This window comes from Convolutriloba macropyga, chromosome 9 (assembly GCF_964194025.1).
Source record: "Convolutriloba macropyga chromosome 9, txConMacr16.3, whole genome shotgun sequence".
Classification (NCBI taxonomy): Eukaryota; Metazoa; Xenacoelomorpha; order Acoela; family Convolutidae; genus Convolutriloba; species Convolutriloba macropyga.
Genome location: NC_134476.1, coordinates 23,884,417 through 23,902,372, shown reverse-complemented (window position 1 = coordinate 23,902,372; position 17,956 = coordinate 23,884,417). Strand labels below are relative to the sequence as shown.

General features: G+C 38.4%; 1 protein-coding gene across 1 annotated transcript; it reads right to left on the bottom strand.

Annotated features, from left to right (window-relative positions):
* Positions 1-3,573: 3,573 nt before the first annotated feature.
* LOC142345671 (inositol polyphosphate 1-phosphatase-like) lies at positions 3,574-17,388 on the bottom strand. The gene is made up of 2 exons (XM_075397886.1): positions 16,472-17,388; positions 3,574-4,503 (listed from the first exon to the last, which is right to left on the bottom strand). The coding sequence occupies exons 1-2, from the start codon at positions 16,980-16,982 to the stop codon at positions 3,851-3,853; spliced, it is 1,164 nt and encodes a 387-aa protein (XP_075254001.1). The 5' UTR covers positions 16,983-17,388; the 3' UTR covers positions 3,574-3,850.
* Between the last annotated feature and the right edge of the window lie 568 nt (positions 17,389-17,956).

Below are 17,956 nucleotides of genomic sequence, written 5' to 3'. Positions count from 1 at the left end.
GACAAATACATTAAAATAAAAATGTGAAATCTGGTAGTATCAAAGCCAGAAAGCGATAACTTAAGGTGTAAAATCGCAAAGAAGATTGAAATTGACCTCAGTAGAAAGGAGAAGCATTCTTTAATTGCAGACACTAAGCTACAAGTTGACCAAATTAAGAGAAAAATGGAGGCAAAGTTCAAAAAGCCAATATTTAAAAATCAAATATATTTAAAAGTCAAAACGACCGTAAGCTTTCAAGTAAAAAACTAATTGCAATAATTCAGAGCTAATTAGAAAGCGAACTGGACCTATCACTAGTGAGCTTTGATTTGAAATGTTCTGTTATTTAATTAATATATAAAAAAGATCGAATTTTTTTAATTAGAAGACCGACTGATTACAATCCGAATTATTTTTGGACTGTAACAGTCCAAGATTGGTCCAAAACTAGCTCTGCTTATGATGTTCGTCCATTGAGAACACTTAATTTTTCAAATGTTATAGATATAGATACTTTGTTAGTTAAAAACTCAAAAATAAATGCCGCGTTTTTGATAATCAACGAGTAAAGTTAGCAAAAAACGGAAAGCTAGGAATAAAGTTTTAATTACGGAGCGCTCGCAACGGAAGTTGAAGTGGAAATATCCCCCTTTTGAGTCTACAAAGATTGTCTTAGTGGTGTTTGGGGTGTACTTCCTGCAAATTTAATCAAAGTGGACTAAAGAAACTTATTTCGTGCTGTTTTTGATGAAAAACTGAATTTTAACATTTAGCCAGAATTTTCGACAAAAAATTTAAATAAAAATAGCCGACAATATTTTTTGTCTTTAAAATAAAATCAACAACACTTTCCTTAAAACAAATTTAACAAACTTTAGCAAAATTAGCGAAATTTTAGTTAAAAATTCCGGAAAATGTGAATAAAAGCAACGGAATTCACTCTACTTTCTCGAAAGTTTAAACCTCGATATCTCCCTGTCAAAAACAAAAATCAAAAAAATCTTTTTAATTCCATATTCTACGCTGGACAAGCTTTCTAATGATACCAGTCTCAACTCTCTACGATGAATATATCGATCGGCCAAAATTGACTGAACAAAAAACCCCTTTTGAGTATATATTTCCTCCCCCCACAATGGGTCGGAACAACTATTGAGTTCTTATTTACTTAGGCTGGGTATGCTTTATGGCAATAACTCATCGAGAAGTTGAAAGTTAATAAAATTTCCCGATTCTATTTTTTATTGATTGATATTTAATAGATTTTCTACAGACTTCCGTTTCCACGCGAACCATTCGGAATATGATGTATCCAAAAATTATTTCGCGACTACCGTAAGAAACAAAAATCAAAAAAATCTTTTTAATTCCATAATCTACGCTGGACAACCTTTCTAATGATACCAGTCTCAACTCTCTACGATTATATCGATCGGCCAAAATTGTCTGAACAAAAAAAACCCATTTGAGTATATAGTTCCTCCCCCCCCCCCCCTCAAGAGGGGTCCGAACATTTAAGTCCGAGATATAAATGATTTCAAAATCTACACCTTAAATAGCGTGAAGTCCTCAATTGACCGTGAAACCTCCCAAAAAATGCCAACTTATTGTCTTAAGACAAGACAATCAATCATTAACGAGAAAGCCATTTGTGAACGAAAACTTTCCAAGAGAACGGACGGATCACTCACTCCAACCCAGCTGCTCTGAATGGAGCTCGCAACAAAAATGTTGCCGACGAAAAACAGGAAGGCAGGAAGGCCAACTACAACTCTGCTCAGGTATCGCAGTTACTTGAAAATCAATGACATTAAGACAAACGAAACTGGCAATAAACTCTTAGTTACGATCTCTACATGCCTGCACATATCTCATGGCGACAGGTCAAACACAACGAAAGATGCCTAAATTGTTTTACGTACGCTAGAGAAGCACCGAAAATCTTGTAATGTAAAACACGAACAGTTGAAACAATGACGACTGAATAAAAGTTGAACAACTACTTAACCATAAATGATATTATGATCTTAACTGAATGCTTCCCGGAAACCTGTTTCATCAGTTTGAAAAAAAAATGAAACAAAACAGGCGAATATCATCCGTGTCTACCATAAAATTTAAAAAATCCCTCAATGGGGTGGGGTTGCAATGCTGCGCGTAACTGCTGAGGACTGAAAAGATATTTTTGCTTTGATGCATTATGAACGATCAATTGATGAAATAACTGATGAAACTCAAAACTTAAAAACTTATACGTTCAGCTGCAAAAATTGTGAATGATCACTGAGCACTTAAGTCAGGGGCCAGAGTTACTCGAAAAGTCCAACTCGTCAGGCAAAAATTCTGTACAAAACACATACGACTCCAACAATTCCTTCCAACATCAAGCGCAGTTAATAATTAGCTCATGATGTATAGAAAAAGTTTTAATGCTACTAAACGCAACAAAATCATGCGAGGACTGATTCGATAAGCCTCTGTTCAGCTCCATTTACCATGCATTGGTCACGTAGAGAAGGCTAAACGTACAACGCGGTATCGTTTAAAAGTTACCATCTTGTAAAAGTTACTGCAGAATGAGTAAAAATTTAATTTTTATCAAAAAAGCTTCATTCTTGATATTAGAGCTGTGGCGCGGGTAACTTCGAATAATATGTTGCAATAGGATGTTGCAATTACGTGTTAATCTCAACGCCCAAATTTCTAGACAAAAAGAATTGACGGTTTGAATCAGTATCGGCGATGCGATGTGATGGCTTCGTTTTTTGCTAGAGTGCATATGAAATTAAAAAAGCAGAAGTGTTTTCTTAGTGCGCTTGAGAGGGAAGGAGAAAAATAAGTAACCGTTTTCCCGTCAGCTAGCAAAAGTTTTCATTCGCTTTCGATTATTTTCAACAACTACAATAAACCTTAACCACATTTTAAGACGTTTCTTATAATATTTGTTTAGAAATTCAAGCCGAGCAGTTTCTTTTTTTTGAAAGCCAAGTCGTTTGTTTCAAATAAGTTGATTTTTCTCCAGCGTCATTCTGATAGCTTACTTTTATTAAATTATCGTGCTTTCAATCAAAATACCCCATATTTCTTCCTTATTTTGGCAACATTATGGTCGTCATATCGTTATATCCTTGGCAAGCTTCAGTTAGCCTCATAAGCAACAATTTGGGGTTGTTAATTGTCTCGACTCCGCAACGTACGACTCCGGTTCATAAAGATTGTAATTTTTCATTTCATTCCAATTCTTCCCATTTCAACTTTATCTGAGCGTCATTCAATTAAAAATTGAAACCGGACCAAAAATTTCCAAGCTCTTGCAAGTGTAAGTTTTGATTCCTGCGCAATATGCAAAAGAGTTTCATGCAACGGAAATGTTTTTAGATTCCGTCGATTGTTTTCTCTTAATGCACCATGAGAAGTTCTGTGCCCTACAAGTGTCGTGAAACATAGACTGAACAAAAATGTTTTCAGTCTTCAAAATGATACAGTTTTCAGCAGCTCCAGGCTGAAAATGAAGCTAATTTTTAGGGGATCATAAAAAATGATAACAATCAAGTCTAACAAAAGCTTCGAATGTTAAATAAAACCGAAAAATAAAGAAGCAAAAGCAATAAAAGCAAGTTCTAATTTTGATTTCCAGGTTTTATAAAAATCTACCAATTAAACTACTACAATTTAAGCGCCAAATACCACAAATAAAGTCTAAACAACTCAAAATCATTCCAAATATTTATATTCAAATTCATTTATTCAGTTATAAAATATATCCGTTCTGGAGTACAAAAGCAATAATTTTTTTTTGCATATATATCTCGAGTACATATAGTCAATATCTGCTACAACTAAATATCGTACACGAATAAGCATCTACTCATGCAAAGCAATTCTGCAAACTCTTCAAGACATCATCTAAATGAAGTACGAAAATGACACCACCCTTCAAGCAACACTCTGATACCTGCTCCAAAGGAAATACTGACGGAATGCTGTACATCAATGAATTCCTGGAAAAGCCTCCTTCTCTGAAACCCGACATTTCAATTGAGTCACCGCCCAAAGCTAAAAGTATAGCATGAGGAGCGCATAGATCCCAAAAATAAATACCCCCGGTTGAGTTAAGAAAGCAATCTGTGAACCCAAGAATAGTAGTCAGGCATTTATAGCCCGCGCCACAGGCTTTAATTGTGTCGAAGCGGGGGCTAATAGAATTAAAGAGATCTTTACTAGAACTGGATAACACAGTAACTAATTTATCGCAGCTTGATGGTCGCAATTTCCGAGTTCTCACCAGAGCGTCCTGTCGAATATTCGTAACTTTCACTCTATCCGTGTAAACACCCCAGATCAATTCGCTTTTGAATACGTCAGAAGGCCTGGGTTTGACAGTGACCGATGGTTTGACAAAAGGTTGTGCAATAATGCCCAAAACAGGGGCCCCCGATTTGATATCGAAAGCTCCCACCAAACATGTAACACAAGGAAGTCCATTATCAGCAACTGTGGAGTTATCAAATTCCTGCCAGTCTAAAGAACATAACAATTTTACGCCATTTATTTGTGGCAAAGTATTCAGCATTGAGCCAGCATAAAATTAGCAACAAAATGTAAAATCTAGCTTAAATATTGCGGTTTTTGAACCGCACAAAATTTTTTGGGCCAACCAGTGAAAAACTGTAATGATGTTGGTAGAAAAATGTGTTTGATCATACGACAGCATCGAGAACCAAAACAAAACGACTTTCCTATAAAATAATGAGCAAGTTACTTTCTGTTTACTTTTTCGATATTCGTAGAAAAATTTTTAAGTTCTACGAAATGAATTTCTATATTAAAAGACGAGTTATTCTCACTTAACGAGAAACATAGAAAGGTCTACAAATGCTCCACCATTACTTAAACATAGCCGGCAGATTGCCAGAAAATAGCCGCCGTTGACGCGCTTGACGCACATCGGCATTGAAACAGAAAGAAAACAGCAAAGATAAAAATTGACTGAATTTTCCTATATTTCAAATAAGTGCTCTTATTCGTTGTGCAGTTTCAGTTAGATTCTAAAACTATACATAATTCAGCTTCTAAACTGAAAGCTACTAAGCTTAATCATAATGTAAGCTAGCAATCGCTCTAATGAACTTTGATAACCAAATGCACCATGACTTAATGACCGGGCTTTATCGGTTTATCCTGCTTCTTTTGATTTGCATTTGTGACTTTGACTGTGTTCACTACATTGCTTAAATCAGTCCGTGAAAAAATTTAAAATGCATTCAGTTGAAACAGTGAGTGAGGTAAATCAGGAGTCAAACGTGATCAAAAGGTAAAGCGAATTTAAAAAAGGAGAGCACCTAAATAATAGCCGGTGAGAGTTGGAAGGCGGCTATAAATCAGCTACACAACTAAGAGCACAATCACATAGTCCACAAGTAATGCGCATACAGAGAAAAATTTTTAAAAAGATATTTTTCTCATAGGTTTTTCAAATATCTGCTACAGAGGCCTGCAAAACATATTAAATCTTTGTAACTGTGTTAGATTCTGAGAGCAAAGTTGTACGCTTGTTCTGAAAAAAAGGCTAACCGAAACGCTTTTCAAAAATTTTAAATTTATGTTGGGGGATAAAACTTTATAAAAATTTTCAAACTAACTTCAGAAGATACTTAATCCATTGAATATGTTAAGAGCGTAGTGAGTAAAAAAAAACGTCAGCAAAACGTGCGCAGCAGCACTTTGCAAATAGACGCGCTCAAACTAATGAAACGGACAGCTTTCAGAAGTAATGGATGTTCAAGGCACAGGTAACGAAAACAATGTTGAAAACAATTAAATAATTAGAGATCACGAAATACTGAAAAACATATTTAATTTGTCACCAAAAGACGATTTTTGTTTGTCTTTAAAGTTGCAAATTTATTAAGCAGCATTAGGCAAGCAAAATTACTCTTAAGCAAGTCAATATAAATTATCAAATCAAAAATTGTTTCAGAAAAAACCAAATTCAAGTCGCCCATAATAAATCTAGACACGTAAAGTACTCTTCGGGGTCATCATCATTTTAGATGAGAACACCACCTATTAATTTGAAAAGGTAATGTGCGTTCTCACATAATTTTCTGAACCCAATCATACACACGTTTGGCTTAATTGTCTGCTAAAAGAGGAACAGGTAGAAAAATTTGAAAAAAAACATTGATCAAAAGCAAATAATGTATGAATAAAAAATTGTTTCCTACACAAATCACTTAGTAAGATAAATAAAACCACATTAATGGGCCCATGAGACCCGCAATTATTAAGACTACGAAACAGGGCAAACAAAAAATCAAATCAAATAAAAATCTACATCAAAAACTATATACTTTGAAAAACACTACAAAAAAAAACAAAGTCAAAATAGAGTAAAATATTTGACCTCTAAATAATCAGACTTGTTAAAAAGTATCAGAAAAAACGGGAACAATTAAAAAATATAGTTGTCATAACAATTAATTTCAAAGCGATAAAAACATCAGCTAGCAGGTGAGATCCTTAAACAGGTTTCCAGCTTTTTATTTCTGAAAAGCAGCCGTGGAGATCTGTCATTATTCAGAATGTGTCATATGTCTACAATAAGAACAATAAATAGACAAGAAATAAAAGGAAAAAACCAGTATCAAAGCCGTTCAAACAAGTTATGCCCAAAAATTTAAGATAAGTTCAATTACGCCTTTCTTTAATACCAATATTTTGTATGCGATCGGCAGTTAATAAGATTAGGTAGAAAGTAGACGAAAAAGATCAGCGAAGTGCAAACTTAAAAAGTACGTGTCTTTTTTCAAAGTATTTGATTTCGAAGCCATGAAAAACTTTAGCTATCAACAAACATCAGTGAATAGGTTCTTTCGTTCTTCCATAGGAAACCGATAAAATTTGCCGCTATCCAGAATTTTTCAAGACTGCAAAAAGAACGACAAATAAAGACGAACATCAAAAATTAATACGAAAATTTGCAAAACGGTATCGAAGTCATTAAAACTAAGCAACGCACTAAAACCATTCGATATGTCCAATTGTGCTTGTCTTCAACACCTGTTATTTGACATACGACCTGTAATTAAATAGAATAGTTAAAAAGTAGAAAACAAGAACAGCAAAGATCGAATTTTAAAAAAATAAGTCTTACATATTACTATTACAACATTTTATTTCAAAGTCATGCAAAATTTTAGCTATCAACCTAACTCAAAAAGTAGGTTCCTTTGTTCGTCAATAGGAAGCCACTGAAACAAATTATCCAGAATTTGCCAAACGACTACAAAGAAAAATCCAAAAAACTCGATGAGTCTAATTGTATGTTCTTCTTTTAAAAAAAATTGATAAATGAACTTTCAACTATGTGATAAAAAGAGAGACAAACTTCAACGATGGAAAAGTGTCAGAAAATCAAAAATGCTTTATAAATCTTGTATAAGGTGCATTAAATATCAAAGGTGTTAAAAAAATTAATTGCATCAAATAACGAACTTTAACCCAATACAAAGACGGTTCGACCTAACTTTGCTGACCTGAAGCTACGAGTTTGACCAAGAAAGTCTCAATGAGTAAAATTTACTTCGTGAAAAGAAAACGTTCAGCTTAAACAAAGTTCAATAATCCATTGTTTATTTTGGAAAGTATTTTAGAAGTCAAAACGACCAAAATTTTTCAATTAAAAAATAGATACGATATTCCCTAGGAGGCTAATTGAACCTGCAATTGGTACGCCGTGATTTGAATTGCTCTTTTCCGGAATTAACATTAACGCAAAAAGAGCAAAAACATTTTAAAAAAACATCGACCGATTACAATCTAATTTTTTTGGACTTTACGAAACAACGATCAACGATTCCAAAACCAATTTGACCATGCTATTGCTGTTCGTCCGTTAGAACATGTAATTGCTCCGAAGAATTTGGAAATGTATAATTTTTAAAAAAGACAACATATCAAAAACAACTGATGCATCTTGCATAATTATCCAATTTAATTATAAAAAAAACCGACAAAATTTTAATTTAAGAACACTCTCAAAGGATCTACAAGTAAAAATCACTTTCATCGGATTTAGCGAAAATTGTGTCAGCATTTTTTGGGTGTTTAAATCAGGCAAATTTAAACAAAGTGGACTACAAAAGCTTATTTCGTGCCATTTATGACGAAACGCTGAATTTTGAAAGCCAGAAAATGAATCAAAAAGCCAGAAAATGAATCAAAAACACTCTTCTATTGTTGGAATTAAAACCAACCACACTATCGTTACCAATTCTGAAACAATTTTAGGAAAATGAAAAACGCGAAAATGAAAAATGGAAAATGTGAACAATAACAACAAAATCAGCCAAACTTTCACAAAACATTTAACCTCGATAACTCCGTAGAAAAGAACGAAAATCAAAAACTCATCTAGTTATACATTTTACGCTGGACCGGATTTTTTAATGATACCATTCATAACCATCTACGATGAAGAGAGCGATCGGCCAAAATTATATACCCGGAGGTTGGTGGCAGAGCAAATTAGCGCTGAATCAGTCTAGAGACATTATTTTTAGGATGGCCAGTACTCGTTCGGGTCACAATTTACAATAGCCAGTCTGATTTTTGAGTAAAATTTACTTCATGAAAAGAAAACGTTCAGCTTAACTCCCGCCAACAAGGTTTGCTTTATATGCGATTCGAACTTCCGTGTGGGTACTCGTAACATTTAATTTGCGTAGCAAGTCGTAACAACTAAGCTAAATGGGCCTTGTGCTAATTGCCTACAAAAAAGCTTAAGTATAAAATTTAACACTTTCTGCAGATGCAATGTTTCAGAACTGAATTAAGTTTTTACTCTTGAAATAAGCTGGTTAGTCCGGGTAGTTCCTCCCACACTAAATTTGCAAATGCGCATATAGGGTCTTGCAAGATAACAGCACTTAACTTCATCTCTGTTTATGCTCTTCGGCCTAAGTCTTGCATACCAAGACAACTTTTCATTAATATTTGTATTTCTGAAAGTCGCAACTATGGTAGCAAATCAAGCTCTATAAATACATCATAATTCGCGCCATTGGCACACAAGTTATGGTCAAAAACGGGAAATCCCTTACTATAAATAATATTGAAAGTGAACGTCAACCACTTCTGACTTCTTCAATAAAATCAACATATAAAAAGCTTCAACGAAAATAGGTTGGGGGAATGAAAATCATGAAATGAAAGGGTTTTGGAGAACGAAAGTGTAGGTGGGGGGAGGAAAATGAGGGTGTGGGGGGAGATAAAATATAAAGGAACTTGGTTCCTTTACACTCCCGGCAACAAAAGCAAGCATTTGATATGAAAATGTAAACACAATAAAGCAAAAAGTTTTCATTCCGACATTGAGTTTTGTGTGTGTGTGTGTGTGTGTGTGTGAGTGTGTGTGTGTTTCGATGAACTTGTTTCAGTGACCCTCCGGCGCACCTGACGATTGTGGGAACACACGGCTTAGGGTTACTGCTGGTCTTTGTACCATTCCTGTAGCCGTCTGGATGTCGAAACTCCTGGCTATCCCGTCTGAACCTCTGTGTGCTTTCACAATCTTCCCAAGAGGCCAGATGCCTCTGGGTGTGAACTCCTTGAGCACCCACACAATGTCACCTTCATCCAGCTCATCACGTGATCTTTGCCACTTCGTTCTCTTGTTGAGCTCAGGAACATATTCCTTCAGCAACCTGCTCCAGTAGTGATCAAGTAGTGTCTGCGTCAACTTGAAGTCCTTAGTGGAGAACCGCTGGTTGCTGTTCACAAGAGGTTTCAAACACATGTGAGGTCGGCGAAGGAGGAAGTGATTCGGAGTAAGTGGTCCCTCATCTGAGTTGCTGCAGCCCACATGAGTTAATGGCCTGGAGTTCAAAATTGCCTCGGCCTCTGCCACAACTGTCTGGAAAACTGAGAGTGTTAGTTTCCGACTGCCCAGCACTATTAGTAGACTCCTCTTCGCGGTCTGTATCAGCCTCTCCCAGACTCCTCCGAAGTGTGGTGCCAATGGAGGGTTGAAAGTCCACTGAATGTTCTGTTGAGCCAATTGCAGTCTGATGTACTCATTGTCTGGCTTGTAGCTTCTCTGGAACTTTAACTTCATTGCTTGGTTGGCTCCAATGAAGTTTTTGCCATTGTCACTCACAATGAGGTCAGGGTATCCACGTCGTGAGACAAATCTGCGGATTGTCATGAGAAGACAATCAGTTGAGAGGTCATGGCATACTTCTAGGTGGACAGCTCTGGTGACCAGGCATGTGAACAAGCAGACGTAGTGCATCTGGGTGCCCTCTCTCTTGTCCTCAATGTAGAAAGGTCCAAACATGTCCATTCCTGTGTTGACGAAAGGGTACTGCTTGTTTGCATCTGGAAATCTGAATTCAGGAAGATCGGCCATCTTGGGTCTCACATTGTCTGCCCTCCATCGTCTGCAAATGAAACAGTATTTCCCCAGACTTCGCAGCACTTTTCTCAATCCAATCATCAAGAAAGTCTGTTGCAGGTGAGCCTTCACATGTTCCACACCCTGATGTCCACAGTCATGGTGCACCTTTTCAATCAACAGTCTTGCAATTTTGCTCCTGCTATGGAGAAGAAGCGGATGTTTTGCATTGTAGGTTAGAGGTGCCTTGTTGAGTCTTCCTCCTACCCTCAAGAGTCCGTCTTCATCTAGAAAGGGTGTGAAGGGCATCAGCTTGTCTCCTTTCTCAAGATTGCCTCCCTTCAACAGTGCAGAAATTGTTCCTGAGAACAACTCGTTTTGGGACATTTTGATGAGGTAGTTCCTTGCCCTGTTCTCATCTGATGCAAAAGTGTTAGTGTTGGATGTCTCAGGTGATTCGTTTTGTCTTCTAGTTCGAACTTTTGCCCTGAAGCGTCTTATTGCCTGGAACACCATTCTAGTAGAGTTGAGCAGTCGACTCCATGTTGAAAATTTGTCAACCTCAATGAACGGCGTCTGAAGTTGTGTCGCTTGTGTGGCGCATATGTGGGGATCACTGTCCTCGGCAAAATTCCAAGAGTCTTGAGGTTTGCTCAGAAAGTCCGGTGGTTGGAGCCACAGCTTTGGTATGTCTGATGGGGTGAGGCCTCGTGTTCCATGGTCAGCGGGATTCATCTTTCCAGGGATGTGTCTCCAATTCTCTTGGTTGGAATTCTCGTGAATTTTGGTTAATCTGTTGGCAATGTACATTTTCTGTCTTTGCTTGGATTGGATCCAACCAAGTGTAGCGGTGCTGTCTGTCCAAAAGTGTTTTGAACTTATTGTAGTTGTCATCGCGCTCATCCATCCACTCCTGTAGTTCCTGTTGGTAGCATTCTGACACAGGTTGATCCCAGTTTCTTCCCTCTTTAATGATTCTTTGGAGGCTGCATCTAATTCTGATGGCAAAGGGTGATATCAGTCCGATTGGATCGAACAGAGAAGCTGCCATTGAGAGAACCTTTCTTTGGGTCATCTGTTGTCCTGTGTAGAGAAACTTTGGTTTTGCAAACATCAACTTGTCAGTTTTGGGGTCCCACGTCTGACCAAGGATTCTTTGGGCTTTCATTTCCGCCTTGTCTTCTTCCAGTAGGTTTTCTAATGCGGCTGGTCTGTTGCTCAAGAACTTCGTCAGATTGAATCCTCCTGTATGTAAAACAGTTTTGATCTCCTCTGCACTTTTGCGGGCCTCCTCTTCAGAGGGGTAGGTCTGCATGAAATCATCCATGCAGAACTGCTGCATGATTGATGTGTAGGCCTCTGGATGTTCTTGTTTGTGGTCATTTGCACACTTCTGCAGAACAAATATCGCACAAGAAGGTGCACATGTGGCTCCAAAAATGAGTCGATTGTATTTGAAGATCTTTTCATTGCCATCCTCTGTCCAGAGAAAACGGAGATAGTCTTGGTCTTTTGGTTGGATGCCAATCTGCATGAACATTGCCTCGATGTCCGCTGTGATTGCCACTGAGTACTGTCTGAAGCGGAGAAGGCCATGCAGGTTGCAGAGTAGATCCGGCCCTGTCAGCAATGCATCATTGAGTGAGAGTCCCTTATATTTGGAAGCAGCGTTTGTGACTCTGCGGATTTTGTCTGGTTTCTGTTTGTTGATCACTGGGTGATGGGGAAGGTACCAGACAGAGTGTCTGCAACTGGGGTCTGCAGTTGTGATGTAGTTTTTATCCAAATCTTTTTTGATTGTTTCCTCATAGCGGTCTCTCAAGTTTGTGTCCAACTTTGGCCATGAAGTAGTTGTTAGGTAGTGTGATGTCTTTTTTCCATGGAAGTCCAATCTGGTATCTGTCACCAATGTGTCTTATGGTATCATTGAGGATGGAAACCGCCTCCTTGTCATCTGAAGACTGTCCCTTTGAAGAACACTGATTGAAGTTCACTCCTTCAATTGTCCAGAAGAGCTGGAGAAGATCTTCATCTGGATCGTCTTGCCGTCTCTTGATATGATTGAAAAGTGTTATGTTTGTGCTGTTTGACTGTTCGACCCTCTTCTGTGTGTACCTCTGAGGAATGGGCCCTGTCAGTGTCCAGCCAAGCAGAGTGTTGACTCCGTATGGTGTACCAGTGGGTCCCGTTGTGAACTGTCTGGGAACTGTTGCTGTGAATGCGTCTGCTCAATCAGTATTCCGATCCGGTTGTCCCTGATTGTTGGAAATCTTATGCTCTGGAGGTGAGAATGGTCTCTGCAGATCTCATTCCACATTTCAATTTGAACTCTTGGCATGCGAAACTCGTCCATTGCTGTTGCGTACACAGGGATTCTGATCACAGGACAACTGCTGTACAAAGCTCCTATGCCGATCATGACATCTGCTGTTTTGACTGAGTGTTCACCATGAAGTGAAGCTAGTGGTAGGGTTATGTCTTTTGGTTGTTGAACTTGAAGTGCATCAGCAACCTTCTGTGTTATTTGAGTATTGTCACTGCCACTGTCCAGCAATGCGTAGGTTTCAATGCAAAGATCTCTGTTGAAAAGTGTTACTGGTATTGCCTGCAACTGAATCTGCGGTCTGATCCAAGAAGTCTCCTGCTGGTTGCTGCAGGTGTAGTTTTGTTGCGGAGTAGTTGCCTGCTGCTGAGCCACAGTGCGTTGATTGCTACTCTGCTGTCTGTTGTTGTTGTCGTTCTGCGTGTTCATCGGCTGAGGGTGAAAACCATTTTTGTTCCAGTTGCCCCTGTGTGAAGTACTGCTGTTAGATCCACCATGTCTGTTTTGAGTTCCACTCTGTTGGTTGTAGTTTGAACTCGTCTGCTGCCTTTGGTTTTCATTGTTAAAGTTACGTCCATAGTTTGACTGGTTTTGGTTGGTTTGGGGTCTGAAGTTAGTTTGTGAGTTTTGGTTCCAGTTCCCATTTGGTTGTGCATATTGTTGCATCTGCCTTGCATCTGTCCTATGGAGTGTTGAGTGATGGAAGCCATTGCATCTGTCCACAAGGCACCTTGTTTTTGATTGACAGAGACCCTTTTCATGACCTCTTAGACAGTTAGGGCAGAGATTGAACCTTCTCACACAACACTGTCGGTCATACACTGTTTTTTCCAAGTATTCGGGACATCGACCAAGGTTGTGGTTTTGTGAGCAGAGTTGACATGACACATCTGGTGGCCCCCTTCTAGAAGAACTGTTCACTCTGGTTCTCTGGTTCCGTTGTGGGGAGATGTCCTCACACGCCTCTGCGTAGGAGTCAATCCAATCAGCAAAGTGGGTAAGGTTAGGTTGCAGCAAGGCTTGGCTTCTTGTGTGTTGATTCCATCTGATTATCATGGTAGCGTTCAGTTTGTCTCTGGCCATTCTCAGGACGGCTGAAGACTTGAGGTCAGCTTCAAAGTTGTGAAGCCTGAATGTTTGTACCAGTCTCCTCAAGAAGGATGAAAAGCTCACAAAAGTGTTTGGTTCGTCCAGTCTGGGTTTCGGCCACTTCTCCAATTGATCTAGGTATGCAGCGACAATATGCTGTGGTTTGCCAAACTTTCTGGTCAGTTCAGCGATAGCTTCATGGTAGTAGTCCCCATTGTATGAGTATCCACTTATGGAATCTCTTGCCTTATGTGTTACAGAGTTTTGGAGGTATGTCATTTTTTGAGCGTCTGAGAGGCCACTGTTGTTGTGAATGGTCGCTTTGAAGAAGCTGAACCACTGGTGCCATTTCAAAGGATCACCTGTGAAATTATCAATTGATATCTTGGGCAAACTCATTGTGTTCTGTATCATCAGTGCCTGGTGTTGCATCCAGTCTGGTGGAGAACTCGGGAAACTCGGGAAGCCATTGTATAGGTTGTTGTTAGAGCCGTTGTTATAGTGTACTTCATGCCCGGTACAACTGTTCAGTGGTTGTTGATTTTGTGGTGTGTACCTATGGCTCATGGTAGGACCAGCTTGGCTATTGATGTGAAAAGAAAGTGGTTGTTGCAAATGCCCAGCTCTATCCTCACTCTCATGTTGGTTCTGTCCTCGAACATGGTTCTCTTCTCTCGATCGAATTGAATTTTGCCAGCCCTCATCTATTCTCAAGGCCCCTGTGAGAAATTCTCTGTTCCTTCCTCTCTCTTCAATGTTAAAAACGGGTTGAGAATTATCAGGGTCTTCTGAGTCGGACGAGTCAGCTTTGTTTGTTTCCTGATTGTTGCGGCTTGCCAACTGATGTTTCATTTGTTTCATTGCTCTATTGCGTAAAGGGTACTGTTTTCTCAGTAGATTAGGGGAAGGCGCTGCTGATGTGTTGAAAGCAGATTCAGTGTCACTTGCATCCGTTCTGTGTGCTTTTGCTCTCTGTTTGCATTTCAGCATGGTTATGTTTCTTTCAGCAGATTCATTAGCAAGTGTTGTCAACTCTTCACTTGTTAGCTGTAGCTTCATGAGTTCACTGCAACTTCTGTCCAACTGCTCTTTTTGAGACCTCAAAAGTTCCAAAGTTTCACGTAGTATGCTTAGACCTTCGTTACTATTGCTTTGTTCTTCGAAGAGGTCTTTTACTGCGTTCCACTCTATCACTTTCAGCTGAAGTAGTTGCTTGAGGCTGTTCTTTGCTGTTGATGATGCTTTGGACTTGTTTGGCACGTTGATTGTGTTAGAAGACTTCTTATTGTACAAAGTTTATACTGCACTGTTACTGCACTATGTTTCCTTGTAACAGCCCTATTCTAGTTTTTGTTATGTTAAACCTATTATTTAAATGAGGCTGTTGCTTACTGTGCTTAGCTAATGCTTTTGTTTAATGTTTGATTGCTATGTTTATGCTTGTCGCTATCACTAAGTGATGTTTGATACAGATATGATGCTAATCAGAAGTTGCATAGAGTAAAACTTTTCCACTAATCAGTAAAATTCTTACAAACTTAGATAAATTAGATGTTTGTCTGGTTGCCTATTTGATTCTCGAGCGCGACAGAAGGAACTCTAACCTGTGGTGGTTAACTTTCGACTATTGTGTGTGTCTACTGACACTGGTGGGGGGATAACTTCACGTTCCTATAAACCTTAAGGTAGCAAGGGCATACCAGGCCTTGCAACTAATCCTAAGTTAGTGTGTGTTGGTGGTGCTTTAAATTTCACCTAGAGGAGGACCTACTCCTTTCAAAACTAATGCGGAAAGATACTATATTGATCCAACGATAACTAGTCGCCTATTAAAATCCAGCCTTTGAAATGAAGACATTCAAATCCGCAAGCAAGACCAGCCCATCTGTCGTGACTAGGCATCCCACGCAAGCATCCTTTTCAGGAGAACTCTCATCTCAGTCTTCACTTCTAGGGCCAGATTAAAAATCAGTTGGATCATTTGTGATTGTGATGTTTTTGATTAAAAAGTGTGAAGTTATCAAAACCAGAGTTTAATATGTGCTAAGTGTCAAATGTCTAAGTTCCCCCCTATAAAATCAAAAATTCCCCAGTCTGCGTCGAGCAAGTTTTAAAGGTCCTTTTTTGACCCTAGGATACGCCAGAAATGTTTATGCTCTTCGGCCTAAGTCTTGCATACCAAGACAACTTTTCATTAATATTTGTATTTCTGAAATTCGCAACTATGGTAGCAAATCAAGCTCTATAAATACATCATAATTCGCGCCATTGGCACACAAGTTATGGTCAAAAACGGGAAATCCCTTACTATAAATAATATTGAAAGTGAACGTCAACCACTTCTGACTTCTTCAATAAAATCAACATATAAAAAGCTTCAACGAAAATAGGTTGGGGGAATGAAAATCATGAAATGAAAGGGTTTTGGAGGACGAAAGTGTAGGTGGGGGAGGAAAATGAGGGTGTGGGGGGAGATAAAATACAAAGGAACTTGGTTCCTTTACAATCTCAAAAGCAAATCGCCATTTGTAAAAATCTCAAGAAAAGCGCCGAGACAAACGTGAATAAAGCCTAATGTGGATACCTGTATCTGTGCCTCCTGAGTTGGTTAATTTCCAATTCGGGCTGGAGAAAAATTCCAATTACATCAAACAATTTTTTTGGAAAAAACTCCCACTAACCGTCTAAAGATGCTTTAATATACTGATTCGTGCAATCAATTGGATCTATCCAGAACGCAACACTCCCATGGTCAAGATCAAAGTCAGAAAAATCTTCAGGTCGCCAAATCTCCTCTTTGTAAGTACCTTTCTTGTGTATAATATCTGTCAACGTTGCCACCAGCTTCTCATTTTTCCGCAGAACAGTCGTCAAAATCTTGAACGTTTTGTCAAAATCATCGTCTGATCTTGGAAGATCAACGTATACCGTTTCCCCGTTAATAACAATTTTGTCCGACTCTTCTCCAAATACTTTTCCCTCTAAATCTTGAAAGTTAGTGATAATATCACGAGTTATAACTTGCTGGATAAGTACATCTGCGAAGGTTTTGAAATCGGTCTGCGCGTTTTCGTTCTTCAAGTCACCGTCTTTCGATTCTATCAAGGACGAGCAAAGAAACCTTTTCAGCTCAATGGCTATAAGGCAAGCTCTTTCCACCGAATTGCACAAGGCGCTTAATAATTGAGCCATTTCTAACTTTAAGCAAAGTTCACGAATTTTTGATCAAGAAAAACGAACGCTTTTAAGTTACGTGGCTACTCATGTAAGCAGAGAGAATCAAACATCAGAATACACTAACCACTGAATACCGAAAAATGTAGTCTAAGAGTTAGTTTCAGCTCGAAGCGCAAAAACGTTAAAGTAATAGTTAAACAGCGCTTAACCACAATAACCAAATTGTGCGCGTTTCAAATTTTTAATAATCAATAGCTGCTGAGAAAATCATTTCAGTGCACAAGAACAATAAATAAAAGAAGCATGTAAGAAAATGGCAACATATGTCGACATTTTGCGTGTATAAGGACGTAGATGGTTCTTTCAAATAATCAAAAGCAATTACGTCAGCATAAAAATAAGAGTGAGAAAACAAGCATACATATCTGAAACAGTACAAAACAGGAAACTGAACAGGATAAGTGATCAAAATAGGATTATGTTCCAAAGAAATATGCGATTTAAATAAATGGGGGTAGCTAAATTGAGTAGATTTTCGCGTAATAAATTATTCAAAATTTTTTGATGGACCGACATTTAAGAAAAAATCAAATGAAACATGCGTCCGCTCTCAGATAAATTATCTCGAACAGTATATACCATGAAGCAAGGCTCTCCAAATTTCACCGTCTATTAAAAATCATGACTAGATTTGAAAAGTAAGTTTTCACAAACATGAGAGGTATTATGTCCTTCACGGTAGAGATTGGAATATATTAAGGATCACAAAATGGAACGCAGAAATTTAAAAAACCCAATTGATTGACCACGATTATAACGGAGTTCAACAATTTTGGCGAGCCATGCACTTGAGATGTCTTTAATTTTCGCTATTTATTTCCCTGCTATTTCGCTATTTATCTATCGCTGATTGGCGCATGACTCTGGTGAGTCCTCTTTTGTACTGCACCTTTCAAAACAGCCGAGAATCAATACTGTTAACTTCTGAT

Bases quoted from the DNA above. Each gene is read 5' to 3' on its own strand.
- LOC142345671 (XM_075397886.1), bottom strand. From the start codon at position 16,982: ATGGCTCAATTATTAAGCGCCTTGTGCAATTCGGTGGAAAGAGCTTGC. The intron at 4,504-16,471 runs GTTAGTGGGAGT...TATGTTCTTTAG, and splicing joins TATTAAAGCATCTTTAGACG to ACTGGCAGGAATTTGATAAC.